At 48.3% G+C, this 20,172-nt stretch overlaps 1 protein-coding gene across 1 annotated transcript in view; it reads left to right on the top strand.

The window, feature by feature from the left end:
* Window positions 1-151: 151 nt before the first annotated feature.
* Window positions 152-20,172, top strand: part of PODXL (podocalyxin like) — a 45,086-nt gene continuing 25,065 nt past the window's right edge. Inside the window, exon 1 of the mRNA XM_032105502.1 lies at window positions 152-276. Coding sequence (XP_031961393.1) covers window positions 231-276 — 46 coding nt within the window. The 5' untranslated portion in view covers window positions 152-230. The remainder of the gene's footprint in view (window positions 277-20,172) is intronic.

Below are 20,172 nucleotides of genomic sequence, written 5' to 3'. Positions count from 1 at the left end.
CCCATCCCATCCCCATCCCACGGCGCTCTCTCCCCCCGAGCCGGGGGCGGAGGCGGGGGCGGGCCGGGGCCGTTCTGCGCCTCCCCCGGCGGCGGGGGAAGGGGGGGCCCGTGGCCGGGGCCGTGGCCGGGGCCGGGGCCGGGGCCGGGGGAGGGAGGGAGGGCATCGCCCGCCCGCCCCGCCGGGACAGAGCGCCGGGAGCCGCTCCGGGACGGCCGCGCCGAGGCACCATGCGGGCTGCGGGGCTGCTGCCGCTGCTGCCGCTGCTGCTGCTCGGTGAGTGCCGCTTCCCGCCGCTTTCCGTGCCTTCCTGCCCGCTTCAAGCATCCCTCGCCCTCTCGCCGCGCTCCGCTTTTCCCGTTGCTGTTGGCGAGTTTGGCGGAAAAGGAGCTGCGGGGCCGCCGGGCGCCCACCCGGCTCCTGCTTGCAGCTTATCGCGCCGCTTATCGGAACCCCGAGCACATCCAGCGCTCCGCGGCAGCGCAACTTGGGGCGCGGGAGCCGCAGTGCTGCTTCGTTCTGCGGCGGGATGAGCCCGACCCTCCGGCACTTCCCTCCCGCATCCCTCTCCTAAAGCCCCCGCTCGGGGCTTGGGGCTCTTGGGAGAGCGATGCGCGGAGCGTCGAGCCCCACACCCCGCTTTTGGGGTCCCATCGAGCAAGGGAGGACCTTGGGTTCGGCGTGGTGGGGCTGTTCTTGCCGCGGTCCAGCGCGCCAGGTGCTGCACCCATGGAGCGTGAGCCAGAGATGGCGCGGGAGGAGAGGGGGGAAAACTGCTGGAGACAGCAATTCCCTGCTGGAAGTTGATGGTGGAGTTGGGAAAAGGTTAAACTGGAGACTTAGGGATGTGTCGTGCTGGGGAGGTTTGGGAGAGGAAACAGTGCCTGGGGTCCTGTGGTAGTGTTGGGGTTCAGGGGTGATGGAGTGGAAGTTCTGGTTCTCTGGTGGGGTGTTTTGTCGGAGAAGTGGCCATAAACCACATGGAAAAGTAGCAGGGAAAGGAAATGCACCGATTCTTTCCAGAGTGAATAAAGGTAGGGAGGAGTGGGGCATTTCTTCCGTGTAATCAGGGAAGGCGAGGGAGGTGCGAAATGAAAGTAAAATTTAAAAAAATAAAATAAAATAAAAATTTAAAAATAGAGTAAAATAAGAGAAGGTGAAATCCTGCTCCAACCCATGTGCCACAGAAGAGCCTCTGCAGAGCTGAATGTGCTTTTATTCAAGGTAACAAAAGCTGGGGGATGCTCCGGAGGTAAAAGCACAAGTGAAGGCAGGGCCCTGGGGATTTAGCTCTGGGGTGAATTCCCAGAGGTCTGGTTGAAATCTCTGCCTGCTCCGTTTTCTTTCCTGTTCCTCTCAGGACTCACAGGGTTTGGTGGTGAGCAGGTGTTAACCCCCATCTGTCCCTGATGCCAACATGGGCTTTAAAAGAGATTTCTCTTCCCATTAAAACTCAGGAAGCCCTGAGCATCATTAATATTGGCATAAAGTAGGAGCTGTTAATGCAATTCTTCTTGAGCTGGCCAGAATTTAGCTGAGTTTAGCTGACTTTGCCTGCTCAGAAGGTTTTGATCTGTTTTCCAAAATGAGGTGATAAATGCACTGGGATTGGACAAAACGGGCTGTTAGTTGGAGGATGGTGTTGGGAACCTGTTTCTCTAACACTCTGGAGTGATCCTATTACATCTTTCTCAGAAATTAATTGATTAAATCCTTCCAAACGGTGTTTTCTGCTATTCGTTGCTGCCCTTAAGTTTTGAAATAAGCTCCTTAGAGACGCTTTTATGTTGCTCCCTGGGTATTGGCAGCAGGATTTTCTTTCTTAGGGGCCAAGATCGGCATCCCTATTTGCTGAGTGTTTGGGCTCGGAGTCCCAGCAGTGCTTAACCCCAGGACTGGTATCTGCTGTGATCATCTGAGTTACTCAAAGCCTAATATTCATCTTTTTTTTTTTTTTCCTTCCTCCTTAAGTAAGAAGAAGTTGAGTTTGTAAGTGAAACTGTAAGATTCGGGGTATCTTAAGAAATAGAGATTGGGATGGAGCCTGCATGATTTGCTGTGTTTAAATTGGATGTGGAATGAGAGTTGAGATTTCAGAGCTTGTTTTTGGATGGTGACAACCTCGGTGCGTGGGGCAAAGCAGAACCAGCCCAAGGTTGATGAAGTTTTTTGAAAGCAGCTCTCTGGGGTAGAGCAATTTCCCCTGAAATACTGACTTCCAGGCTTGTACATCCCAATCCCCTGATTCTGGAGAGATTCCCCTTTATATCTCTGCTTAAATCAGAGGAAAATCAGCCTCAGACAAGGTACAGCCAGTGTGTACAAAGAGAGATGCAGCAAATATGGCATTAGGCAAAAAACATCTTTAAATTCCACCAGCCAGAGAGAGACTCAGAGTTACCCACTACAGCATCTTCACGGGATATTTTATTTTATTTTATTTTATTTTATTTTATTTTATTTTATTTTATTTTGTCTATTGTTTCTCTAAGTTGCATCTCGTATTCCCACAGGGGATCTGATAGCAAAATTGCATCAGGAAGAGACAAACAATACTTTTTATTCTCAGGGGATTCAAAAGAGCCACAGCTCAAACCTGTCCTGGGGGCAAAAAAGGGCAGGAAGGGCTTTTACCAGAGATCAAGCACCCGGCTCAAGGCAAACCACGGATTGATGGGTTTGAAATCCTTGTTGCCAAAACACCGCTTTTCATTCCCAAAGCTGAATTCCCAGGGTATCTCCCTGGTACTGGGAGTTCTCTGGTACTGGGAGTTCGTGTTTGTCCAGGAGCTGTCAAAGATGTGCGTTTAAAAAAAAAAAAAAAAGTATCCATTGAATACTAATCCTGACACGGGCAGGAGAAGGCAATTGGGGCCATGTCCCTAGGAGGAGGGAAAACATGTTTAACCAGAGGGTTTTAGAATCAGCATCAAAGCTGAGAGCTTCTTCTAGTATATTTTGTCTCGGAGGAACTTTGATAAGATTTTTGCAACACTTTTGCCATTTTAGCAGTGCAATGTCTTCGCACAGACACAGTAACACTACCCCGGGGGCTGTTTGGGAGGCTTAATTAAAGAATTGTTTGCAAATCATTTGAAGATTCCTGGATGAAAGGAACTGGAACCATGCAATATACCGATTTAATTCCAGGGAGTTGCTCTAAAGGCTTGTGACGAGGGTGATCATTCATGCTGGTGTGACGGGAGATCGGCTGGAAATATCTGCCCTCAGCATTTCCAGGGAGGCTGGGGTTGCGCTTTGGTTATTATTTTCCCTCTAAACCATGCATTTTCTCTCCCCATCTGCACTTCTAAAAGGTCTAAAGCCACCAGCATGAGTTCTGGGGTATTTCTGGGGACTCAGGGAGGTCAGTTACAGACAGAGAGTATCCCTCTGGCTGTGCAATGCCCCCCTGTTATCCTGGGGGTTTTATCACTCTACAACAGCAGAGAGGAGCTGTGGGGTTTAGATGCCCTAAATTTTGCCCCTTTATCCATGATGCTGCTCTGGGTGGCCCCTTTGCCCTGTCCCCAAGGACCCACCACAACCCCCAGAGCCCCCTGAAGCTCTGCAGGGCCAGGGAGGATGGGGTGAGTGGGGTTTTATCCTTACAGGGTGATGCTCTGTGGAGGTGAGACACTGCTGTAACATCTGCCTGAGCTGCTCTGTGCTACGGGGGCTCAAACATCAAGCTCAGGTGCCTTCAGCAACTTCATCTCCAGGTGGTCCAGGTGGGATGAAGCCCATGGCAAACCCACCTGGGGATGTGCAGGAATTCCTCCCTCCCCGCTACTGAGCTGGTGGGAGTGACACTTAAAAAAATGTGCAGGTTGTGAACCTGAATATCCAGCTGACTTCCAGTGTTGTTCCCAGCCTGACAGCACTCCTGCATGACCAAGAACCACCCTCAGCTCTGCCCAGAGCGGAACAGCACGAGAGGGTTTGAACTCTGCAGGAATCTGGGTGGCCCGGTCGGGTCCATTCCCCATGTGCAGGCATGTGAAATCTCACCAGCCCTCTCCAGAGCTTTCACATGCTCCTGCCAACTTCCTGCTCGAGAGCCTGTTTACGTGCTCAGCTCCTTCCACAACTGGCCCATCTCCACCTAAGGATGTTGTTCCTGAATTCTTGCAATGCCTGCCCTTTCCTTCACAGAGAGATCCTGAGCAAACCTTGCTTTTTTTTTTCCACTCTCTAAGCGATGCACGCAGTCATCTGGCATTTGTTGTTCTGCAGCTACCTGTGCTCTGCCCATTGCAGCCCCCAGGGCTTTGCCAAATACTCCACGTTGCAGAGAGCGGTTCCTTTGGGCTTGGAATTGCCAAAAAAAAAAAATCCATCAAGTCTTTCTCTTGCAGTTTGTGAGACCACCCTGACTCTGCATGGGGGTCTTGCTGGTCCTTTGGGGATGTGCCACCCATCTTTCCCAAAAACCTCTCTGTCTGCCATTGGGGCTTAATAAAAAAAAAGTCCCTATTTTTTTTCCCTGAACTGCCTGGTGGGATGGTGTCCCACACCCCAGGGTGAGGGTGCTTCCTCCTGTGCTTCGTTATTTGGGAGGTTTGGGGACAGTTTCTCTGAGCTTTGTTAGGTTTTAACTGCTCTGATTATGTATTTGTTGGGCTGAAGCCTCATGGTGTTTTGCTCTGGGGATCCTTGAGGAAAACAAAGATCCACTCAAAACAAGCAGGAGGGATGTGCTCTGCCCATATCACAGCTCCAGAGGTGCCTAAGCACTGGGGCTATCCAAAAACCTGCTGATTTTTATGCTAAAAAGCCCTGTCTGGAAGGCAGACAGAGCTGGGGAGAATCAGATAATCTTCCTTGTTGCTGTACAAAAATCATATAAGATTTTTTTTCAGCTATGAACTGAAGAAGTGAAATGCTGTTTAAAGGACTGGCTGTGGTGGAATTTCTCTCTGTATTTTTCTTGTGTTTGGTGGAGAGACCGTGCAGTGAGTGGTGAGAGGTGGGGAGATTCTCTCAGGTGGGGCTGCTGCGGTACAAATAATATCGAGAAACGTTCAAAAATGTAGATGTGGTGCTTAGGGACACGGTTTAGTGGTGGACCTGGCATGTTAGCCATCAAATGATTCCATGATTCCATGGGCAGGGACACCTTCCACCATCCCAGGTTGCTCCAAGCGCTGTCCAACCTGGCTTTGGACACTTCCAGGGATCCAGGGGAAGCCACAGCTTCTCTGGACAACCTGTGCCAGGCCTCACAGTAAACCTGAGGTTCCTTCAAGGGTGACTAAGCCTGTTTCAAACCTGCTGGCTTTGAATTGCAAAAAATGCTGGAAATAGTGATTTTTTAGGGGAATCTTAGAAAATGGCAATAGTAACCTTACTGCTTTCAGGGGGTGCAGAGCTCTGTGGTGGCTTATTTGGGGTGACTTTTGGGGATTACATGCCCATATCCACTGGATTTGAGCTGTTGTGTGTCTTAGAGCCAGCCTGTGGCACTGAATATTGCCGAAATCCATTGGGAACCAGAAAATGCCAGGACACCCTAAAGAGAAAAAAAACCCCTTTCTCCTTCAAGAGGTGAAACAAAGCTGCTCCGAACTCCACAAGCAGCGATATCCTTCATTGCTCATCTGCCTGTTGGGTCCCAGGTCTTGCTGATGGAAGTTTCATCACCACCAGATGTGCCTGTTTAGCAAATCTTTGCATCCCTGCAGCTCTGCATGTTGCAGGCACCTTTTCTGCCCCGTAAATAACGTGCGTCTCACGCCTCGCTTGGCCGCAGGCCAGGCGCTCTCAGCAGACACCGGTGACAGTTTGGTGACAAAGCACTGCAAGGACACAGGGAGAATTCAGACAACTTATTAAAGTCAGCTCAGTGTGATGTCTCAGCACCCAGCAGAGAGTGGGAGGGGGAAGGAACGGGGGTGAACGTTTTTTTTTGGGCGATGGGAATTCCAGCACTGCTGGAACTTCTACTTTTAGATGTGCAACCAGCAGAGGGAACAGGCCAGGCTGAGATTTAGTTTTCAGCAGGACTTCATTTGTGAATAATGTCCAGGACTCTGTGTCTTGGGGTTGGGTAGCAGCGGGAAGGGAATGGGATCTTCTTTGGACAAACTGAGACGACTGGACTTGAGGAGGAAGGGAGTCACAGTGTGACTCTTCTGTGTTTTCTTCCCACTGAGGGACCCAGGGTAAGGCCATGCAGGTTCAGATATTTAACTAAGATACTTAAGGTTGAAGCTGTGTTATCCTTGAATCCACCTGCATCTGAAGGCAATCCAGATGTGTCTTGGGATGAGTTATCCACTAGAGATGCTTGTTTCCATAAATGATCCCCAACATGGCCTGATGTCACACCAAAAATATCCAGGATCTGCCCCTGGAAACATTTATGTTGTGTAACACTGTCTGTACGTGCTTAAAAACATTTTAAAAATTTAGTTTCGGGATTTGGAAGAACTTCTTGCTGGTGGGTCAGGAGTGCACCCTAAGGGCTGCAAAATGAACAGGCAAATAAGAAGAACACGATCCTTGGGCTTAAAAACCAAATCTGTGCTTGCTGTCAGGTGCAGGACAGATCCTTAGAAATAGGCAGAGATGAGATCTGCGTTAAAAGCTCCTCCAAAATTGAAAATGTAGTTTTTTTAATTTCTGAGTCAGTCCCATTTTAAATGTTGCTTTGAGGTCCGGTTCGTATCCTTATCATCCTTCATAAAAATTGGATTAATCCAGTGGCTTTTTCTCTGTTTCACAGGCTCTGTGTGCAGGGAGCTTTGGTCTGAGGCCGCATGGCTGACGAGGGTGGTGAAAGGGGGAAGGAAGGTCATTTTGCAGTGGAAGAATAAGGCCTCGGTTATTAATGGCAAAGGCTGAAATGTTCTCTCTCAGCCTTAATTGATTTTGGCAAATTTAACTGGAGGAGGAGGAGGTAGAAATTGGCTTAGAAATTAAGCTGTGGTACCTAAATATGTATCAGATCTATTGTAGAGAAATGAGGAGACTGCCTTGTTAGGCATTTATTCTAAGTGGCTTCTGCTGGATACAGGCAAAGAGAAAAATACCCAATTTCTAACTTGGACAAAGGGGACTTGAAAGGCTCTTCAGAAAGGTTTGGAGAAACTCTGAAGGAGAAAGTCCTTCTTTGAAACCTAATAGCAAAGACCACTTTTTTTTTCCCCTCCTCCCTGGAGTCCAAAGGCAGGAGGGCGAGATAAGACATTCCGCCACGTAGGCAAATGGGGGGAAAAAAAGGGAAAAGTTTAAATGACACTGCTGCAGGCTGTGGAGAGTGGAGAGCTCTCAGGGTGACTATTATGTGCTGCTTATCAAAATACCGTGAGCCCTGACTGTGAGAAAAAGCAGAGTATTTAAAGAGATGCTCTGTGCCAGCACGGATCTGGTTAGCAGTGATTTTACTGGAGTAACACCAAGTAACCAAGGTTCTTGAGATATATCTATATCCACATTAAATAAGCAGTAAAGTTGTCCTCATTGGACATTTCTAATTTATCAAGCAACAGAAGAAATGTTTAAAGCACAGGTAAGGGGAGAAAATTTTCTGAGACAGTTACTAAGGAGCAGCCTCAAAGCGGGATGTGATTGCTCAACTCCAAACCAATATTCTCATCATGCATTTTTTCAGCCACCTCTCTGCTGGCAACCTGGTTTGGTTTAGGAGCCTAAATGAATAAAAATAACAAATAAACAAACAAGAATTTGTTCCTGTGGGTTTTTCTTGGAGAAAGTAGCAGCACTCAGTAAAAGCATAAAACAGCCTCCCCCAGTTTTATTTTCTTCTCTGTTTGTTTTTGCTTCTAATATTGGTCTCATTTTTAGATGGATCAGCCCCCTGATCTGGTTGGACACAATGCTAAGAAGTGTTTGTTCTCTCCACTGCCTCATTCTAAGGGCACACAAATCACAGCAACACCGTAAACACCCCCAAAATCCTGTGTGACGACAAAAAGCTGTGATACCTGTGCTGCAAATGTGATGAACAAGCAATTCTGGGGCTCCCAAAAATCCTGATCCAACTGAGAGACAATCACAGAAAAATATAAGCAAAATGGGACAGGGCATCCCATCAGCTGTGAAGCCAGAAAGCAAAATTCACAGCCTTGAGCCCAAATTTCAAGCGTGCAGGAGTTAATCTCCCCATCACCTCTACTTTCCCAAGCCTCAGGGTCATTCCCATGCCAAAAAGCCAAGGAGAGATGCTGATCTCTTTGACATAAAGAATAAATTTTCCTGCCCCGTGCAGCATGTGGAATACTGCGGAAAAATAAAGTTTAGAGATTAATGCAACACCCTATTAGAGACAATTATTTTGTTTCCTTAAAATTTTCCCAGATGTCTAAAAAAAGCCCTCAAGGCTCTCAGCCCATGTGATTTTTTGGGCTTCTAAGACAGTTCCTGCCCATGAATGGCATCAATAAATCCCCATTAACCGTATTTAAAAGGAGAATGATCTTTTTTTCTCATTAAAGCCTCGCAAAGGGTTCAAAACCTCATTTTACTGGCAGGGTGCTTTGATTTAAATTGATGTGGCTTAAATTATGAATTTTAATCACGACTTAAAATACGGAAGGAGAAAGTCATAATTTGAATGATTTGATTTTAATCATGTTTTTCATTTACAATTCATAGCTGTATCTCTTAAGCAGGGCTGAATCTCCTCATTGTAAAGCTTGGAGATTTACAGCCCACTCTTGCCTTTCAAGTGTGTTTTCTAACCGGGCTGGCACACTCTGAACATATTTGTTGAAGGAATTTTATAGCCTGAGACCTCTCTATTTTGATTTCTAATTTATGCATCTCTGGAGCCATCCTTGGTAATGATGAATAAAACTAATTTAGGGTTTATTGGTGGAAATCACTCTTTGCTTGTAGAGGAAATTTATGTTAAATTGACAAATGCAAAAGAGCATTTAAAATTCCTCTGAGATACATCAAATAACCGAGGACCTGGGGACCTTATGCAATAAACTTTTCAACAAACTTTTGAGTTTAGTGCTAAGCAACTCACTGAGTAAATCTGGAGCATCAATCTGTGATGGAGTTAGTGACTGAAATGAATTGTTCTGTGTCTCTCGAGGGTTTCAAATAAACGGGAGTCGCTCTCTTAAAATTCACTTTTACTGTTGAAAATGGGAGAGGAGACAATTTTATTTTTTGGCTGCCAGTTTCCAGTTGTTTTCGCAGCTTGGAATTAACTGTTGGTGGAGCAGCTGAATGCATCTCTCCTTGACCTGCAGAGGGAATTTCAGTGGATAGCTGAGGTTTTTGCACATAACTTTTGGCTGTCTGGCTATCCCATGCTGAATGTCTGGATACCCTGGACATCTGCCCATAGTGTGGGCAGAAAGCAATTAAAGAGAAGCAAAAATTAACAAGGCTTTCTTTAATTGACTGCCCTGTTTTTGTCTCACATCCAAATCCAGCCCCACTTAGTGTTGGAAAATCCGAGTTCCCCAAGTGCCACGGGTGTCCTGGTTGGCTTTAGTCTCACTGTAATGTATTTAATGGGTTTTTTGGTGCTAGATGATAAAATCTGGCCTCTCAAAAGTTAGGAAGAGATTTGGCCTTGATGGATTGTGGCCCATTCCCCTCATCCAGCCTGTTCTGATGTGTCCCCTTGCTGATCCAACATGAGAGCATTTTCTCCAGAAACCTTGACAAATGAAACTTTTCTGTTTAAGGCAACAGTCACAGAGGGGAGAAGAAGAAGGAAAATAAAATAATCCTGTGGTGAATGTGGTTGCCACTCCTGCTGTCACTGCTTTGCACGAAGCCATTCCAGTGGAAGGGATGCACCTGCTTCTGCTGCAACACATCAGTTTAGGCTGATAAAGGTCTCTGATAAGCTGCAGTCTGACCCAGCTCAAGGTGGAGTATGCACTAACAGACCCTGGGCAGGTCCCTGCAGCTCTCATTCTGCATTTCCTTAGCCCAAATCCCTCTCAGGCTCTTGGGAGGAGCAGCATCCCATGATGGCCATGCTCCTGAGAAGCTCTTCCATGGAGAGTGGTTCCTAAAACCTGGACAATAATTCACCATCTCACCCCCAAACATTATTTTGTGGGGAGTTTTCCAGCCAGGAGAAGGTTGATAGTGGATGGGGTGGTGTTAAGCAATTCCTAATGAGGACAAGGGTGGACAACACAACCCCCACTGTCAGCTGCCGAGTGAAGGACAAAACCTGTCACCCATCACTGTCCATGCTCTCCATTCTAGGTTTCTCCAAATCATGGCTTCAGTTGCTGGGGGTGATTAAGGGTAGCCGGTTTGGGGAAAAAAGCTTTTATTTTGGCAAAGGAAGTGGCACAAGAAGGGCAGAGTGGTGGGAGGGTGGTGAAAAGTGGACAAGTGAGGTTGGGTTGGTGGCAAGAGAGGTAGGAGATGTCATGATCAGCATGTGCATTTATGAATGCCCTTTACAAAGGGTTAGAGAGGGAAACACAGGAGTCCAAACTGATGAGCTGAGAAAGGAAAAAGATGCTTTTCTTCTTTAAAAAATCCACCTGTTTGTGTGCTCCTATTATGCATCTGGTCACGGGTAGCTGACAGCTGCACTGGGTAAAATTTTGGGGGTTTAAAGGAGTTTGGGTGTCACAGGAAGACCCCAACGGAGCAGTGCTCTTCCTCTCTGATCATATCAGAAATGAAAATTCCAGCATCTTGTCACCATCCCTGATGGAGGCAAAGTGACCTGTCCTGCCAGCAGCTCCTGCTCCTGCAGGAGCCTCTGCACTTAATCCCTGGACAGTGCAGAAGATTCCAGCATTGCAGGACATGCCATGGACAGTGGGATAGGCCTCGGGATGGGTACAGAGCCCCAGCACGATGGTTACTGGTGAGAAATTCATGGGGGTACTGTGTAGAGCGGGTTATTTTGGACCAGACCCAAAGCCAAGCTCTGGAATGGTCCCACTGCGTACAACTCTCCACGTCTCAGCCGTGCTCTCACAGAGAAAAATCCCACTGCCAATCCTGATAAAATAGTGCAAGGAGGGAAAAAAAAGAAAAAGAAGTCAGGAAATCACCAAAAGAAGCTGCGTGTGCCTTGGGGGTTTGGTGGGGGGACAGCCACGCCGAAGGAATGCCGGCTGTTTCGGGCCGTGTTTGTGTTTGAGCGGCAGGAGGAGGAGGAGGGTTGCAGCTCCACACTTTGTCTGCCATGAGAGCCTTTTGCATGTCTGGTAGGATGGCTCCAATCTGATTAGAAAGGGTCTTGATTAGGAGGGGTCCTGATTAGGAGGGGGCTCGCTGTGGGGGCAGCAGCAACGATGGAGGTAAAGCTGCTTTCCCTGGGAGCAGCGGCCAGGGGATGCCCTGAGCCCAGCTGGCCTTTTGGGGAGGGTTCCCTTCTAATCCAGCTCAGAAGCAGTTTTGGGGCAGGGGTTTATCTCTGTCTTGGCTGGTCAGATTGGTACCCTGAGGTGCTGGAAGAGGAGTGTTGATAAAGTGGATGGGAGAGGAGGAGCTGCACAAGGAGTGCTCTGTGGGGGAATTGGCTTTGAAGCTGGGTTTTGGAGAGCGCTTTTGGGATTGCACTTTATTTATTTATTTGTTCCCATCCTGAAGGCTGACACTCCTCACAGTGAGGGGAAGGGTAAGAAAAGTGCAGTCCATGAGCTGTTCCTGCAAGGATTTCCACTCGGTCTGAGCAGACACATTCACCCCACAGAGGGACAGCAGAGAGAATGGGCAGTAAGATTTTGTCTCTGCCCAAATCTGACAAGACCAGATGCTTGCAGCCTATGTCTGAAGTAATTAGAAGCATTCCCGCCACAGGAATTTCTTCCTTAGAGGAATTTTTTAGAAAGGAAGTAGAGGGATTATTGAAGGAAATATTTCTTAGAATTTATTTCTCATGCTCTCAGATCTCTCAGCCCTTGTTTTAAGCACCAAGACTGCTCTTTGCTGAGATGGACTGTTGTGCCTGTGGGCAGATTTCCCATTTTTCTCCTCACAAAAGGCAAGAAATGGCTTGTTACAGGAACCTGGTGCCACCTGCACCTCTCAGGACTCCCCAAAGCCAAAGAGTTGCAAATTTTCCCAGCCTGTTCAACCTATGGCTACCGTCATGAAACTGCCAAGAGTGGGGAAAGGCATAGCCCTCTGCTTGATAATCTAGATTAGGAATAATTAATTTGTTTTGTAGTAATAAGGATCAGCTTTTGAATCTGCTTAGATTTGGATTTGAGCCATCTTCCCAGGGGTGAGGGTCTAACATCCAAATGTCCTGGTACTGTAACTCATCTCCATCACAGGTTTGTGCTGCCCTCCAAGCATCAGGGATTTGCTCCACATCTTGCTTTCCTCCAACACTTTTCTGCTCCTGTTTGGGAGAGCTGATTCCAGTCCTGCAGCAGCCCAGGACCTGGCCATCTGCTGCATCATCCACAGTCCCAAAATGCAGTGCCTGGATTCCAGCATGTGTCCTATTTATTTGGCAGCTCTGCTGTGCACAAACTTACTGGGCAAAGGACCTGGTGCTGTTGGTTTGCATCACTTGAGCATTTCAGCCTCTCATCAGTGACACTGTTGCCCACATTGAGAGGTCTGGGCACTGCAAGGGACTGGTGATGGACAAGGAGAGCAATTCAAGGCCAGGTTGAATGGGGCTCTGGTCTAGTGGGAGGTGTCCCTGCGCATGGCAGGAGGGCTGGAACGAGATGATCTTCAAGGTCCCTTCCAACCCAAACCATTCTGTGATTCTGTGATGATTCTGTGCCAGTACCAGGGGCACGAGCATGCCTGCACCACAGAGTAGTGTCTGCAGTACATAGGCTTGCAAGTTATCAATTATTTAAAGCAATCAGCTGCTAAGAATTTAAAGCAAACCACAATCAATTACAGAGAATTATCAATAAGAATTGCTAGAAGTCGTCTTTTGCTTTTGATGGCTCAGCTCTTTCTTGCCTCCATGGTCAGCTTGGGGCTTGATTTCTGAGTGGTGTCCAGCAGCATTTTGCGCAATTACAATTTCCAGAGACATCAGGAGGAGATGAGGCTCAGGGCAACAAGAGGGTATTTTTGCACAGCTGATGGTGCTTCTCCAAATGCACATTTGAAATCTGTGGGGGGATTTTTCAGCTGTCTCTTCTGCCTTGCTGTAATCAGGGATGCTGTTTTCAGGTAGTTTTGGCAGCAAAGCCATGCTTTGATTTGGCCAGGGATCACTTGCAGACATGCCAGGAATGTTCATGTAGCTGCAGCCTTCACCAGTGTAGGGGCTCCATCTCCACTGCCCAGCTCCAGGATTACAAGCAGCAGCACCCACTGAATCCCAGTTCAGTGCCCACTCTCTCCTCTGCTCTGCTGATGGATTTCTGTGGGTTCCATATGTCCCCACCCTCTCCTCCCATCTCCAACCCCACCATGACTTCAGCTCAGCTTCCTGAAAGAAACGTCCAAGCTGACATGTCAGAGTTTTCCTGCTGAGCCCAAAGCGGGACCTGGTGTCTGTCATCCCAGGAGCAGAGGAACTGGGATATTATCAGCAAGCCCAGCCCCACAGCTCCCTCCCGTATCCAAAGCTGCCACTCACCTCTGTGGATCCCCTCCAAGCTGGGAACTCAACCTGGTGTTTACAGACCTGATGGCCTCTCTTAGGAGAAAGAGGAGGATGATAAACAGCAGGGAGGGGATGCAGCTCCTTCTTCCTTCCTGCTTCCTTTGCTCCTTTCCCTTGCCCTGATGTGGCCTTCCCTGCCACACAACCTCCAGGCACTGCCCTGGAGAGAAGGGTTTTGATGGCAGGGAGATGTTTTGGTGACAGAGAGACACTTTGGTGGCAGGGAGATGTCAGCAAAGCCCTGAGCTTACAAGGTGACAGGGCCTGTTCCATCCAGACCATCCTGAGTGCAGTTGCTGTAAGCTTTGCTTTCCTCTAGATACCATTTAGGATTTTCCTCCCTGATCAGTGAATCTCTTCATGCTCAAACTCACTACCTGTCCAGGCAGTTTTTGGGGAGCAGAGTATGACCATTGTTGTGTGCTGTATTTTTTTCATATATTACTTTTTTTTTGCTGGGGTTTCTCAGCACACAACTGTGCCATTGAAACCTACTGAGTGTGGAGCACTACAGCCCCAACCCGGTGACATCCCACAACTTCCCATGCTCTTCTGCTCAGCTGTAACCACGCAGGAATCTCACTCCTTGCTGGGCTGCTGGGTGGACAACATTGTTCCCCTATTGAGTCATTAACAATGAGGTCATTGGGCTGGAAAGACAATGTCATTCAGCAGCCAAGAACCCAGCTGGCTGATCCCCGTTGTGTCTCATCTCCTATGACAAAGCCACTTTTAATTGACTAATTAAAGCTTTTGCAGGCTCCATCTTGGAAGGGATGACCAAAATACGCATTGCTCTTTGTCAGTATTAAGTCAGGCCAGTTGGCTGATTAAGAAGCAAGACCTTTCTTCCTTCTCTACTTTGCTACTTGCTATGAAGCCCTAAATTCCTGGTCCTGGCAATAGGAAAACCTCCTCAGAGGATTCCTCAGAGATATCCCACCATATGTGTGAGCTGCTTGAACGAGGACCCATGGACCTCAAGAGAACTCACCCAAAGCCCACTCAAGCCACTTTGGGACGGCCTCTCTGCATTACCATCAAAGCTTTTGTTGGACACTTGTTATTTTGGATTCTCAGCTCCTACAGGAATTTGATATTACACCTAAACCTACGGCACTGGGGTGCTTTCCATACCCTGTAGACCTTACAAGGACAATTTGGTCCACTGGCTGTGGGCCAAGGGCATTTTTCTTTCCATTTCTGGGCCATCTTTCCCTTTAGGCACTTTTTGGGTGGCACAGTGTAGGCAGAAAGCAGGGGAAGTCCAAGCACTGGCAAGAGATGTGCCCACAGTAAATCCCTGCTTGCCTTAGCTGAGTGCTCCCACACTGCCAGGACCCTCACCACTCTCTGAAGGAAGATGTTTTGAGCCTTGAGACCAGTGGGCACTTGACATTTCTTGCTCTCATTGCCACTCTGAGGAATATCATCCTGAAAACAGTGAATAAATGTGCCCTGAGGGACTCCGCAAGACGAACACTGCTCAGTGCAGCTACGTTGCTGTTTCCATTAAACCCTCAGGGCTTTTTCTGCCTGCACTGTGATTGTCTCAAATCAGATTTATCTCCTCTTTGCTGCCCAGGCCCAGCTGAGCAGGAACGCTGGGTGTGTGTTTACCAGGGCCGGTGTCCCAGCCCTAAAGCATAGCAGCCGCTTCTTTTGAAGAACACACAAAGCAAGGAAGAGGAGCAATTGTTTGGGAGGAAGTTGAACCATAATGTGATAGACTCCCATGGGATTTACTATTAGTAATTATTTGTATTGCTCTGGCACCTGACCAAGGTTGGGGCCCCAGTTAGAAAGGTGCTGGATCAGCCAGTAAACGAAGACATCTCCTCTATACAAAATCTGTCCACTCTTGCAGGTAGAGATGGGGAAACTGGGGCAGGGAGAGGTTGACAAGTGTAACGAGGGTTGTTTTGGAGAGTTGTGGCTGAGCAAGGAGGTGAGCCAGCATACAGTGCTTACAGGAGCATCCTTCCTCTCTGGGGGTAAATCCTGGAACATGGAGTTGCAGAACGGTTTGGGTGGGAAGGGACTTTAAAGACCATCTCATTCCACCCCCCAGCCCTGGACAGGGATACCTTCCTCTGGACCAGGTTGCTGAAATCCCATCCAACCTGGCATTGGACACTTCCTCTACTTGTGCTGCTCCCAGTTCCACGTAAGAGGCCACTCGGTTACAAATATGCTGTGCTGGAGATTCCTGCACTGAGACAGCACTGGAAAGGTCAATTTCTCACTGTTTGTGCCTTTAATAAGTGATTTCTGTGACCATGTGTATTATTTTAAGGAGGGTCAGAGCAGGAGCTGTCGAAGAGCACAAGTTCGTCAAATGGAAACTGAGTCCCAGTGCTCCTGAAAAACAAAATCAAACAAACAAACAAACAACAAAACAAAAAGCTAAAATGGATTTTTTTTTCAGTAAAACTGACTGTTTCAGGAGAGTTAAGTAATGAGGCAACTACAAAATGACCAACAATAGAAGCTGATCGGATTACACAGGCCTGTAAAGCCAGATCGTCACTGGAGCCATTTGGTGGGAAAGAAACTCAGTGCCAGACAGTCTTTAAATAGTATTGAATAGGAGGGAGGGTTGGCTGTGTCCTTCCCTTCCGAGGCTCTCCCCACCTAAAGAATAGCACCGAGCCTCCTGCCAAGTCCAGCATGTCCAGTTCATGCCCAAAGGCTCCACTCGCAGGCCCAGCTATACAAATATATATAGGTGCTCGTGCATGCACATGTGTATATATAGAGCTCCCAGTTATCCGGGAAGACCCCACCCTGAGGGAGGTGAGGGTGTGGAACTGGAGAAAAAATAAAAATGGTGGGACCCAAAATAGCACCAACACACAAAGGATTCCAAGGAAATGTGGAGCTCTCCTCACGGCATTGACAGGAAACCTCCGGGCTGCTGGCTCGGTAACCCTGGCTAGCCAAGGTCATGGGGGACTGATCACAGTGGAGGGATGGATCCTGACATCCATCTTCTGCAAAAATCATGGCATGAGGGGTGTGAGGTGGAAGCTTTTATGTCAGTGAAGATTTGCAGGTGTCCCAGATGTGCCTGCAGAGGAATCTGTCTCCAGAACAGCACTGAACAGTGAATATTTAACCAGGAATCACACAAAGTTTTACTTAGAGAGGCTGGGATGCCTGAGGAAGTCACCAGTGCCTCTTGGCTTCTATGTCACTTGGCATCACTTGTGTGTTTCACATCACCTTAGAGTGTCAGTGGACCAAAGATCACAGAATCACACGATATCTCCAGCTGGAACAACCCACAAGGATTATCCAGTTCAAGACATTTCAGCTCATCCTCTTTGGGTCCATCCTGACCTGGTGGTGGGTGGTGTGTGAGATGGGCTGAGGGACACAATGTGACTCATGACCCCCAAAAAGTTTAAAAGTATATTTGCTGGCTGGAGGGCGTAAATTTGGGCTGATTTGTGACTCATCAGAGGTTCTGGGAGCACAAAGGAGGGTGAGGCTCTGGGCCTTATCGTGTCCCCACCATCTCTTTTCCGCTGGTGCGTTCTGTCCTCGGGATAGGCAAGCAGTGTCTGAGTGCTGCCCTGAGCATGGCCCCGGGAGACTGGCAACCTCCGCACGACAACCGTGGTGACAGGAGCGGGCAGAGGCTGTTGTGTGAGGGCGATTCCTGCTGTAAATCTTCAGGGGAGGTGGAGAGGAAAGGGAGGTACAAGAAGCAAGGGACAATGTGTTGCAGTGCCACAGCAGCACTGTGTGCCAGCACAAACTGACCTCCCACTCACCCATCTCCATTTTTTCCCCTTGTACCAGAGCAGCCTGTTACCAGGCCGAGGTGTCCTTATTCTTTTGGGTTTAGGGTCTCTCCTCTTGTTTTCTGCCCCTTAGGGCTGTGGCTTGGACCTCCTGCACGCTGGGCCTGCAGCTTCAGCCTCCAGCTGGGGATGGCATCCTTGGTTTTGGTGGCACAAGTTTGGGCATTAGAACTCAGATGCTAATACCAGCTCTAATGCCTCTCCATGGCCTGGCTTTGTCAGGCTGTGAGGTCCCAGAGAAGCCGGTAGTCCCTCTTTGGGTTTGGGGTTGATCCTTTTTCTTCAGGAAGAGCCCCCACCACAAGAGAGGGAATATTTCCTCCCTTCCTCTTCCTCACTGCAAAAATTAGAGTGACACTCCCAAAAAGTGAGGAGAGATTCGGCTACACAACTAACCCACAGGAGTTCTGCTCCACGAGAGCCTTGTGGCCCTCATTGCCCACGGATAAAGTCTAGACAGGTCTCCGATGCACAGCACCCAACTTGAGTGACATTGGATGTGACAACTCTTCCCCGGTGCCGGCCAGCTGGCAGAGGTTCAGCTGGCAGGACGAGTAGCTCAGGGCCAGCTCCATCCCTGCCTTGCTCAGCATGAACCCAAATATGGACCCAGCCAGCTGGAGAGGAGAGCAAGGCGAGGAATTTCATCCCCCATGCCACCTGACAAGTTGTAGGGTGCTCTCTCCACTGCCTTCTTGTGATCCTGCCTTTCTCTGTGGCAAAAACTGAGAAAAACTGAGTTCCAGGGAGATCTGATTGTGGCCTTTTTGTAGTTAAGGGGGCTTATAAGAAAGATAAGTGAACAAACTTATTAACAGAGTCTGTTGCAGTAGGATGAGGAATGATGGTTTTAAATTTAGATTAGATACAAGGAAGAGATTTTTGATAGGAGTGCTGAGATGCTGGCACAGCTCTTCCAGTGAAGCTGTGGATGCCCCAACACTGGAAATGTTCAAGACCAAGTTGGACCGGGCTCTGAGCAACCTGATCTAGTTGAAAATATCCCTGCTCATTGCAGTGGGGTTGGACAAGATTTTAAACATCTGTTTCAACCCAAACTAATCTATGATTCTATGATGTGACATCAAATCTGACATCAATCAGAGCTTTCCATGCCCAGGAATTAGGGCAACCTCAGCTGGGGAGGAAGTTGTGCCCCATCCCTAATGTTTGGTCAATGCAACATTTAGGAGCTTGTTCTTGTGGGGACCATCACCAGATTTCTCCTGAATTATATTTCTTAAAGTGCATCAGCTCCCCATCATCAGCTTTGAGAGCTGAGGAGACTTTGATTTGATTTAACCTACTTCATTTAGGCTAAATTAAATAGAGACTGATTTAAAGCTGAACAAGAGTGGCCACCTGGTGGGTTGTGTGCACTTTGACTAATCCACTCTGAAATCATACCTCCTTTTAATTTTAGATTAATTTTTTCTGAGTACCCCTGTGTAGACAAGCCATCAGGCTGAATAAAGATCAGTTCCTGTCTCGTGGGCTCACGTCCTCACTCCTTCCCAAGCTGTCTGGAGTGAAGTCCTCCAGGAAAAGCCAGCAAGGGATGATTCATCTTTCTGGGGTGAAAAGCAGGGGGAGGAACTTTTCCTCTGTCTTAATGAATAAATCTGTGTCCTCAGACACCCTCGATGGTGAGTGGCAGGGCTGGAGAAAGGAGGTCAGGTCCCCAGGAGGGGCTGCTGCGATGTGACAGTTCAGCCCTCAAGAGCAAAGCTGATGCTTTGGCCAAGCAGCTCCTTGTGTTGGCTTCTCCAAAGGTCTCCTTCCCACCACCTTGCAGGCAGCTCCATAGCTCCTTAGTGCTGGAATCAGCTTATGGCCCAGCCCTCAACCCCAGGGAGAGGTGGTGAAGTTCCTCCAACCCTTCTTCCACCCTGGAGAGAGGTGGTGAAGCTGGGTGGGATCCTCATGTGGTCAAGGTGGAACCCCCAATCTGGCAGCCCCAGTCTTTAGGTCCTTCCCATGGACCTGAGATTCCTCTCCAAATTCAGACAGATCTAGACTTTGAACGTATTTGCCTTTTCTTAAAAAAAAAAAAAAGGCTTTTTTAGCACTTGTTCACAGACAAAAGCCTGAAAGACCATCTTAAAGACTTACAACACTGAAGAAAAATCCCAGATATTCAGTGTGTAACAAAGTTCCTTGTTCTTATGGTTTTCCTGTGGTTTTCAATGTTGTGTTGGTTCATCGCCACTGTTTTGGGGCAGAAGCACCTGGGTTTTACCTTGATATAGAGAGACTTTTCTGGTTCATCACTCAGTGTAAACCTTGAGTTTCTTCCAAAGTCCTGTGTGACTTCTGCAGAAATAGAGGGGTGTCAGGGCTAAATGTACCAGACACCGTGTCCTTCAGCCAATGGGTGATTGATGCTTGCTTGATACAGGCCACAAATGGTCCTTCAAAGCAGCAAGGTCATTGTGGGATAGTTCCACTCCAGTGATATAAAGGATTCAGGAGCAGGACAGGAGCATGGCCACGCTCTGTGTTGTGGAGGGCCTGGTCAGGCTGGGACATGAGGCTTTTTTGGCTCATGCTCCTCACGTTTCCGCTCCAGCAGCTCCGGTGCCATTTCCTCCATGACAAGGTGTTTCTGGCTGCAGAGACCCCGGCTCATTCTGCAGCCCAGGGAAGGGTGCAGGGCTGCAGTCAGGTCCTTTAAAAATACCATCAGCTGCTGATGGGAGAGGATATTTCCAGGCTTAGTCGTGAAAAATGCCTGTGGGTTGCGTGGATAGAGGTGAGCATGTGTGTTTGTGTTTGTTTGCCTCCTTGACAACCTCCTGTGAAGGATTTCGG

Source organism: Corvus moneduloides, chromosome 4, assembly GCF_009650955.1.
Source record: "Corvus moneduloides isolate bCorMon1 chromosome 4, bCorMon1.pri, whole genome shotgun sequence".
Taxonomy (NCBI): Eukaryota; Metazoa; Chordata; class Aves; order Passeriformes; family Corvidae; genus Corvus; species Corvus moneduloides.
This window is presented reverse-complemented; position numbering and strand designations above follow the sequence as displayed.